The 10,758-nt window shown below is 40.6% G+C and overlaps 1 protein-coding gene across 1 annotated transcript in view; it reads right to left on the minus strand.

Moving 5' to 3' along the window:
• Positions 1-1,387: 1,387 nt before the first annotated feature.
• CLTRN (collectrin, amino acid transport regulator) overlaps positions 1,388-10,758 on the minus strand; it is a 21,335-nt gene continuing 11,964 nt past the window's right edge. Inside the window, exons 4-6 of the mRNA XM_057375121.1 lie at positions 9,344-9,460; positions 6,048-6,242; positions 1,388-2,229 (exon numbers count right to left, since the gene is read on the minus strand). Of these exons, the coding sequence (XP_057231104.1) occupies positions 2,079-2,229; positions 6,048-6,242; positions 9,344-9,460 (463 nt within the window). The 3' untranslated portion in view covers positions 1,388-2,078. The remainder of the gene's footprint in view (positions 2,230-6,047; positions 6,243-9,343; positions 9,461-10,758) is intronic.

A 10,758-nucleotide genomic window follows, 5' to 3' on the forward strand; every position in this document is an offset into this window, starting at 1 on the left:
TTTAGAAATGATGGGATCTGAATTACCTCAATAAAACTTTGCCTGCATGAGAGACCTTGGAGCAATGACTGAGGCAGCAATAACAACACTATACTCTATATTTCCCCTCCAACACTGGAAAGCTCCATCTTTGACAGTCCTGTGAGAAATACATCCATATGTTGCGGATGGTAATTTTGAAGCACTGAGATATTATCACTAAGAAGTGACTTTATTAGTCCTTCTCAGAATGGAACAGCACACACTGGGACACAGAGACGATGCAGTCCTGGTCCAGAGGGACCCACCAGTAGGACACCAAAGACAACTGTGACAAATGAGACCATATGATGCAAATGATCAGTGGGTTCCATAGCTTTATTTTGCATTTAGCCTTCCACTCCCCTCCCTCTCCAAGCCTTGGGCTTCCCTGCCCAGCTTTCCCCCTTCACCCAGCTGCTTTCCCTTCTTCCCATTCCTCCCTTTCTGCTRACACCGATCCTAAAAGCGAGCACTGAGACAAATCGAAGGTGCTCAATACAACCAAAAGGCTGAAGGATTTTTACCCTGGGAAACAAGAAACCTTTGCACCCTTCAGGACACTGGATGGTCCTTTACAAGCAACTTTTACTCTGCTTAAACCTGTTCCTGTTGGTGAGTAGTCTGAAGAAATAATCCTAATAAACAAAGAGGTTTYCCAATATTGCCTCTAAACATGACCCTGGAAAAAGGATGGCTGATGGTCAAATCCTGTCTCCAGTGATATGGGCAGATGTTTGGTCACAGCAGGTATWGTATTTTGCTTCAACACATTTTCATTCTTTGTTACGCAGACACAAATATCCCATTTTCTGTGGACCGGTGCTTCTGAAGACAGCCAGAATTTTATCCAGGTCAGGTGCACCAAACCCAGCAGCTGGTGTTTCACAMATTGAATCCTTTCAAAAGTTATCTACCTGTCACTTGAAGGTTCATCTGACCCCAGGTTGGCTATGTTGGAAATCTACTCTAGTTTTATTATTTAAAAATGTAAGGAAGATTTTTCCAGAGAGTTGTGAAAGTCTATTTACAAGGGCATGCAGTGACAGGACAAGGGGGAATGGCTTCATACTGAAAGAGAGCAGGTTTAGATTAGGTATTTGGAAAAATCCTTTATTGTGAGGATGGTGAGACAGTGGAACAGGTTGCCCAGAGAAGCTGTGGAGGCCCCATCCCTGAAACGGTTCAAGGTTGGACTGGATGAGGCTCTGAGTAACCTGGTCTCGTGAAAGGTGTCCCTGCCCATGACAGGGGGACTGGAACTAGATGACCTTTAAGGTCCCTTCAAACCCAGGCTGTTCTGTGATTCTAYCATTTAATGAGARCTGRRCCACTAAACACTGACTGCACCWRYGGAAAATCTGCCCTTTTTTGCAACTTYCAGTTTCAACAAATTTCAGAGTTTTGCAACTTTTAATTTCCAGCTCAAATAATCTACAACTTTTGACAGTTAAGTGAAAAACACCTCTAGAACCAGATTTTTGCTAGTCCCAGAGGTACAGATGATCCAGCTATTTTGACCTGGTCTTACAGAGGCTGTGAAAGCTTTTTTGTTTCTCGATAAAAGAAAACTTTCATACACTGATCACTGTCCCATTCAAAGGCATACTACATAGCAGCAAACAGAAGTCATTTTACAGAGAAACTTTTGTATATGGCTTGAAAGAAAACCCATCAARAATTGACAATGATAGATGATCTCCCCAGTGTCATTCAGGCATAATGCAGTTTCATACTTATCTTAGGGAAAAAGAAGCAATGGACATATTTAAATAATCATTAAAAATTAGATGCCTGACACAAGGTAGGCTCCAACCCTGTTCTGCCACATATCTTCTGAAAATCTTTTCTGGATATTATCTGAAGGCTTCTTATTTCTGTTGCTYATGAAAAAAGAATTGTAATGGAGGCTCAAGTGTATATGTTATCAGCAAAAGGTTCAAGGGAAATTATGTGAAAGGACATTTTTCTGGTCTTCATGTTTGACATTCAGGAGTAGTGACGAGATAACGTAGGCACAGGAGTCTTTCAGAAAACCACCAGGGAGCAGTGGCAGCATTTCATAGGGATGTGAACCGTTCATCATCTGCTGCAAAGACTCCATTAAYGTGGCCTGGTTTTAAATCCAGTGCTTCACAAGGAATCCCATTTTCTAGTGTCACTTCAACTTTCTCTTCTAAATTTTCTGTCTCTGTTGACTCTTTATTCTTTCTAAAAACAAGAAAGAAAAGATCATCTTATTCTGTTGACCTGGAGCACTCCACCATGATTCCACAGACAAAACCCCACATATTYAGTTAGAAGTTTGTCATAGGTTACTTCCTCGTTGTAGTAAATACACTATATGGGTGTATCTAAATACAATAGCTGGGAGACCCATAGGTTGGAAGCCCTAGTTCAGTGGTTTGAGCTCAGAAATGGAAACCAAAAAAACTGAAGTAGTCATGTTGTAAGTATGTTTTAAATATTATTTCACCTTCTTATTCTAGTCTAACCCTACATTGTATGTCACAGATTTCACCCCATGATCTGTACAGAATAAAACACACTGTTTAGAAACAGATCAGTCTTAGACTAACTATAGCCTACAAATGTGGAGACTTGGGTGCCCCCACATCCATTATTACTTTCTTCGGAACTTAGATAAYCCCAATGATGCAACTCTGCATTTTTTCTTCAAACTTTATTACCAGCCACCTTCCTACCCAGTACTTCATACTTTTGTTTTCTAGATCAAAAAATTGCATAGCTTTCACTTTTCCAGGCTCCAGTTGTCCTCAAAAACTTGAAGCACATTCAAATGGTTGAATAAAATTATCCACATTTTTAAAAATCTTTTAAAAATGAGAAGTAATGAGTAAGATGTAGCAAAGAAATATCAGTAAACAGGTCATGATTTTCCTTTAATTCCAGATTTATTCTGACCTTGAGAACAACTAGTTCATAGTTGAAAAACCTGCTGTACTTTACAGCCTGCAGCATCAGCGGTTTCAGAGGATAAGAAACTCAAAGGTCAGCTGCASTGCTTCTTCCACAATGTGTACTGTACAATCTGACTCAGGACAACTGTAAAAATCTGACTCAGTCTAACTGCTAATAACAGAGATATTAACAATAATAAAATGTTATTGGCCTTTGGAAGATTCTTGGCATTACAGACTTGTTAAAATAAACTTGGGGTGTTGTAGCGGAAACCTCTGACCCCTGGCTGCTCCTACACTGATAAAAGGAGTATTCTTCAATACACAACTGTGGGGATAGAACATAAAAGTCACTAAGAAACAGGTGCAAAAGAGAGGAGTAGAAAATGTGTGAAACTCATTACCAGAGGAATTCAGAGAAGCTGAAAACATCCATGAATCCAAGGGGTGACTCAACAATTTAAGGGAAGAGAAAACATTGTGGGKTACCCAATACAAGAAGACCAAATCCAGCTCAAGGCCCACAGCYGCAAATTAAATGCTGGGAGACCAATCAAGGGAAAGACTGTCTGCTTACTCTGTTTTCACTCTTCCCAAAGCAAATGTTTGTGGCCTCTGCTGCAGATGGGATTTTGGGGGTAGGGGGAGACTTTGGGCTAGTTCAGGATAGGCAGCAGGGGATGSTCCTGCCTCTGGGCATGTGACAAATCTATTGCTGCAGAGGGAGGTGTCCTATTGCTGCAATGATAGGAGAGCAAACATCAGGATGGGAGACAGTGTGTCTGACCCAGCTCACTGCAGGCACCGAATTAAAGAAATCTCTCAGTTCAAGAAATTATGCATGAATCTAACTCAATAGTGAAACTCCTCTGCAGGCTAAGCCCCCTTCCCTGACACCCCAAGCAAAGACAGCCTGGAGCACATGCTTTTGGTCTTATCTGAACTGAGGTGTCTAAATGGCACTTCAAAGACAAAATGCCAGATTTGTGAGAAGTCAACACCATYCTTGGGGCCAGATTTCCAACACAGCTCACTAGGCACCAGGGTTCCCATTATGTGACCTCTGGACAGGCTTCCAAGAAAACTAATTGCTGGACATGCTGAAGYCTTTGAAAACCTGGTCACTTACTTCAGTGTCTGAAAAGAGAACAGCACTTTTGAAATTCTCTTCTCTGATGCCTGGCTCTTTTTTTTTTCCAATAAGCCAAATAACCCAGACCATCCCTTTTACCTCTCCAGTCCTCACATCAGTAGATGGAAGAARCAAATGCTTGTTTTACACTCTCTCACTTCCCCACCCCTGCCTGCAGATGTTATTGACATGAAAGGAGGGTTAGAGTTCAGCCACAGGTGAACCTGCTCTGAGGAAAGGTTATATGTAATGGTAGAGCAGGAAAACAGAGGAAGAAGGGAAAAAAGCATAGTAACTAAGAGGACAAGAGGATGAGACAGAGAGGGTGCCAAGTGAGCGCAGGCAGGCAGCAACAAGCCATATTAATGGCAGTGTGTTGAWAAGAGCAGGGAGTTCACACCACATTGAGGGGAACTGCTCAAGCTCAGCTGAGTTATTTCTAAAATACAGAGAGAAATCCTGTTCAGCATGAAGCACAAGTGATCATTTTAGCTAGAAAAATTGTAGCTATTTATCATAGTTTATTTATATTACACTTATTTTAAATGTTCAAACACCCCCTTTAAGTTAGGCACTATAAAGAAACACAGAGCCATGATACTACATAGAAGGCAGGTTTGGGCTCCAGGTAGCAACATCATTCAGTTTTAAAGAAGAGATTGTCTATTTTAGGGCATAAAATAATTCAGTATATACCATATGGTTATGATAGGGCTTTAACTATTCACAGACTCCAAATATTCATCTATTTCATCTATTGTTTGCAGAATTTTGTGGGGTTTTCTTTGAAAACAGAAAGGGGTTTTAGAAGTTCATGCAACTCCTCTGAATGTAAAATACAATTTAAGGGATTCTGACTATACTACTRAAGGCTCTCTATGAGAAGCATTTAACCTTCACAAGGGCTGTTCTTCTGAGGTCTTTTCACATTCTTCAAGGTAATAAAAAGGCAAAAAGGAAAAGTATCTACAACATACCACTTTTCACATATTAATTCCTTGTTCTGATGTATTTGGGAATATAATCCATCATACAGTCACTAATTTTGCCGTTATCTAGTTATCAGCAGGAATTTACCCATTTTTCAGTTCTTCTGTTCCCGTATGAATCTATTGCAGAAATCGTAATTTTGTGTAAACCTGAACTCTGTGGCAGCCTAAAGCATGTTAGAAGCTGAACTTCTATGGCAGAATCTCAACTCAGCTGAGAAATGTCTATTCCTCATGCCCAACTCGGAGCCAGCAGAGATGGCAGGATCAAAATTCCACCTGCTCTCTGTGTTGCTCCCACATGCTCACACTAGGGAAGCATGAATGGCCTCCTCTTTCTCACCAGTGCCACCACAGGGCAGAAACATAGAGGAAAAGAGAGTATCTCCTACCCTACTACAAGAAACTCACAGGGAGATCTGCCCATGAAGCTGTAAAGGGCTGGGTATTTTGGACTCATCAGGCCATGAATGGTAGGTGAAACCCTACACAGTTCCAGTGAGCAGGCCCTCTTCAGCCATACAYTAATCATKACTGTGTGCTCTAYTGAGTCTTCTCAAGCTGCAGCAGCMMATTTTTTTTAGCCCTGCCAGCTTTCAACACTATTGCCCTGGAAGAGGCATTGTCATTGCCAGCCTTGTCCCTCGTGGTAGCTTTGTGGGTGGTCTGTGAGAGGAGACTCACCTGTGGCACAATAAACCTTCACAAGAATGAYACCAAATGTCTTTTTAAAGCTCATTTCTAGTCGGTGGCCTCCAGGATCATATTCTTACACTCTCCATTTCCTCATTACATCCCAAAATTACTAAGGCATCTATATTTCACTGTTAAATATTTTAAGCCTTTTTCTCAGAAAAGGAGACATGGGAAAGTTGGGAAAGGGAGCACAGCGTTAATCTGTCTGAGGCTGTTCTGAAACACAAACTAGCCCAGCTGACCTAACTARCCAGTATTCCATTAGAACAGAAGAAAGGCTAAGCTGCTTACTTCTTGTGCTTCTGAATCCCTGAAAAAATGAGGAAAACAATCCCRGCCACAATGAGACAAAGAACAACACCAAATACAATAAGCCAGACAGGTGTAGAGGGTTCAACAGGAGGTGATAAGGTTGAGGTTATCTTCAGGAACTGCAGTGTTTTGTCGCTCAGTAGGAAGGCACTGTTGATTCTGTTCCGGTTCATCCTTCAGAAAAAAAGAAACAAAACAAAACACAGAAACATCACAACTCTTTATAAAGGTATTTTGCAAGTTTAAGAGATAGTAGAAAATAAAAGGGTTTTTCATGAACGTGCTGCAAGTTTGGCAGGGCTGAATGTCATCCAGCATGATGAAGAAAAGGCTGTGGACATTGCCTGTCTTTACTGGGGGTCATCCTCCTCTCTCAGACAACAGGACAAGAGGACATAAYTCACACTGTACCAGGGAAGGTTCAGGTTGGACAACAGGAAGAATTTCTCCACTGCAAGGGTGGTTAAGCATTGGAAAAGGCTRCCAGGGAGTAGAGTCACTGTCCCTRGARGTGTCTAAGACACAACTGTAYGTGCCACWGAGTRCCATGGTCTGCTTGACCCAGTGGTGTTCGGTCAAAGGTTGGATTCASTGATCTCAGAGGCCTTTTCCAAACCTAAATGATTCWTTGATCCTGTGATTTTATGATTCTGTGATTCTATGATGCTGGCAGGATTACACAGACCTTGATTATTACATAGACCCTCAGTAAATGACAGATATCCACACATTCACAACATTTCAAGCACYAGACTTCCATATGCATTTATCTGAAAAACTGGGAAATACAGATGAGACCTCAACTACAATATTACTATTTATGTCTGGCTTGAACCATGTCCTAAAGACAGCARGCTGTAAGCCAGAAGATTGGCTCTGTTGCCTTGCTCATGCAGCATTCAAGATTAGCACAGGAGTGGCAGATCTACCCTTCAATGCTCAGAGGATTCACTTACAGTGCCCCACATCTGCCTCTGCTGCTGCAGATTTTCTTAGATACATGAGGAACAGGATACAATTTGGCCCAGAATAATCCACACCACATGTCCTTYTACCCTGCAGGATGCAGCTAAAGGGATTTGTACTTTCCACATTTTTTTCCATTATAAGAAACTGTAAGTCTGAGAAATACGCTTTTTCACAGAACARCTCCTAATACATTAGGAGCTGGGCTACTCCTTAATAGATATCTTCACCCATTTTCACTGCCTGTAYGCATTTGCAGGTACTTCTGAATCTAAATCTAAGCAGCTTTAAGAGGCTTTAGAAGTATCTTCCATTAGCTTTTTCAAAATGTTAAAAAATTTTAAGCACATGGATGGCATCTATTGGTCTTGAGAGATTCTTCTTGATAGCAGCTGTATGAATTAATGCAGGTCTTTTTGCATACAATTCAATTTATTTACCACAGAGCAAGTATTTCCTAAGAAAAGATGCATGGGAAGGTTTARAAAAATTGTTTTCTTGGAAATCATAATGTTTGGCCATCTCTTAAGCAGGAAGTTCTTAGCCTTAATGGAAAGTCAGCATTCCTGGACAGGACTGAAAGCCATGGCATGTTTTAAGAATCATTATACTGTAAGCTGTCTGCCATTTAGAAAAGATTTCCTTACTGATATAAAAGGATCATTGTGAACAGCTGAAAYAAGCATTGTTCACTCTCACCTAATGGCCTGAGTTTCAAAATTATGTACTAAAACACATGCAGGTGACTACTAGTGCATTTCATGTTTGTATGTGCATAACTATATCTTCTGTACACTTATGCAAAAACTTGAGTCTCATAAAGAGCTCTGCATGGTTTACCTTCCTCTTTATCCTTACTTTGTACAAATCTCACACAAATTTGTACTTTGTACAAATTCTAGTCCATGACTAGTGTTCCTATGTGCTACTGTAATATGAAGAATTATAATAAAGGTTTTGTATAGAAGCCTGCAATCAGAAGCATTTGAACAAAAAGTACTGTAGTTTTATAGACCATTTTATTTCTTGTTTTTAAATTAGGTAGGAATTAAAACTTTTCATAAATAGCATATTCTTTATCAGGTGACAGACAATAGTTAAAAACCAAACAATAATAGCATCCAATTTCTGTGCCAAACGGGGCACATAAAAGACTTAAATAAATCAGCTTATGCTACTGAACGTATCAAAGAATAACAGAAATGCAAAACCYCCGCATTCCAGCACTCTTACAGAGAGCTTCAGTGAATAAATAATCTGCTTCCTTCACTAATGCTATGAAGCTATTGTTTGGTGTCTCTGTAGGAAATAGTTTAATCTGCTCATAAGATTAAATTAATCTTTCCAGAAGAACGCATACTCATTCATCAGGAATTAGGCATTACACCTCCATAGAGATAACACAAATTTTCAAGACAGAGCACAGAATGCTGCAAAACAAAGAGATCCATTTTCCACTCCACGCTTGAGAAATGTATATGTGTTATGCTGCTTGAGGGACTCATCCCTATAAACCCCTGGTGAAGGTTTTTTTGGACCATTGAAGCCAGATTACCCATTTTTTCTTTTTTCCTTGTCAGCTGCACATTCTTCCTTTTACTTGCTACAGAATGTGACAGTAGAAAGCAAAGTGATTTGTAGTGCTCTGTACTTCGTACAAGCAATGCTCAGCTGTGACACTGACTGGCATTCTAGAACAAGGTGGTATGAAAAGAATGTGARCACAAGATTGTTTAAACCAGGCTGGAACACAGCCAGTCTGCTCATGAGGAGTTCACACGAGCTCTTCTCATGTGAAAGCTGACTTCTACCTTAAGTCAGATGAATTGTTAGTGAGAAGCACTGAAAGGGAGCCTGTGGTCATTAGTCCAGGTGTAGAGGTGCATGTAGCATGCRGTGAAAGCTAAATTATATTAGTCCCAGCTGGAAGGTGTGCCCTTCCATCATCTGAGGGAGAAAGGTGTCTCACTGGGAAATGCAGCAGCTGGATGAGAGCAGTGCATGTGCCACACACTGGWCAGCACATCACAGGCAGGGCTCTGAAAAGGGCATAGATTTCTTCTGAGTCTCCAGCATCAACAGAGACTCCTTCCAAAGTTATAATCCCAAGGCTCACATGCTTTGCATTCTGTGGGACTATTAAAAAGCCTCTAATCTCACATTCATTAAAGAGTACTGACCCCTTGGTGTTTTAGCAACTTGGATTAGTTCATCCTTAAAGAGGCAGAGTGCTCATTCATACAAGGCCCAGAGAGAGAAAAGATTGTCAGTAAATAAGGAAGAAAACATTGYAAAAGCAGTGACTGTACCTGATGGCTGCCTCTACCTCACTTCCAGGAACAGTTGTCACATTTTTKGAAGAATCTGTGACCACAAACCAAAAGGACACCCGGTCTGTCACATTGCAGAGCAGCACATTGGAAATTCTGCAGATAGTTAAAACAAAAATCATCATCAAAGAAGCATGGAAGGAATTATTGAAATATTTCAGATTTTCTTAAAATATTGCTCTCACCTAAGGGGGGAATTCTTATTTTTAAAACAGTTAACAGTTAATACTCAAGAAAGAAATACCACTCACGGCATTTCCCATTTCCCAATGTGATTTTTTAAAAATCAAGCTTATATAGACCAAATGAGTCTTAAATAAATTTCTGAATCCATAACAAACTTGCATGATCTTGGACATACATTTAGCATTATCAAATGGAAAACCATGTATATAAATATTAATCACCAGGGCTATGACAAAGGCCATGTAATGGAGTAAATATGTTGGTGAACCAAAAGTTTTGGTTTTGACACYGAATACCACCAGAACCAGTCACTGGGAATTCCCCACATGATTGTCAAGTGAGTGCAATTCTTCCACAAGATACATTTGCTGAAGAGAAGAGCAGTGGATTAGATGTTATTCTTTTAGACATCTGTTCACAGAGCCAGGCACAGAGTGGAGCGAACAAGCTAAATTAAGTCCTCCTATTGGCATTGGTCTCTGCCCTTTAGCTTATACTGTGAAGTATTTTTATTTTATTTATTTATTTATTTATTTATTTTATTTATTTTAAAGGAAGATTACTCAGCTTTATGTGAACTTTTATGTGGAGGGGCACAGGCAGGAGGCTTTTCATGGCATACTATGTAAATAGTGTGCAAAATGCCTCTTAAACGCCTTTTTCTTCAGATGCCTACAAACTGGGTTTCTGCCACTAAGGCTAGTAAATGGTGGAAATGTCAAAAAACCCTTATAGAATGACACAATCATGAGCATTTAAACGAAGGAAATAAAAGTTAATCCATTCCTGTACCGTAGCACGGACCCGGCGAGCCCCGCGCTCTGCTGGGGAGCGCCACCTGCCGGCCGTGGGCAGCACCGCCCGGCCCGCGGGAAGATGGGAGCGGCGCTGTGGGATCGGTGGGACCCGTGGATTTGGTGGCATTGGGGTRACAGGGACGGGAGGGAGTGCGAACGTGCAGACCCCATCCAGCCAGAGACCAGTATGCTTATAAGGCAGATCACAGTACCTCATCATGGATATTTTGTAGAAATGTTTTACTTCCTGATGAAAGCTTTTTTTGAGTGGTATTTTGGGTGCCCCAGCTAGTGCAATATCTCATTTTACAGAGGTCTATCTATCTATCTATCTATCTATCTATCTATCTATCTATCTATCTATCTATCTATCTATCTATCTATCTATCTATCTATCTATCTATCTATCTA

This window comes from Malurus melanocephalus, unplaced genomic scaffold (assembly GCF_030028575.1).
Source record: "Malurus melanocephalus ecotype Western Australia unplaced genomic scaffold, MMel_1.1 scaffold_239, whole genome shotgun sequence".
NCBI classification, from domain to species: domain Eukaryota; kingdom Metazoa; phylum Chordata; class Aves; order Passeriformes; family Maluridae; genus Malurus; species Malurus melanocephalus.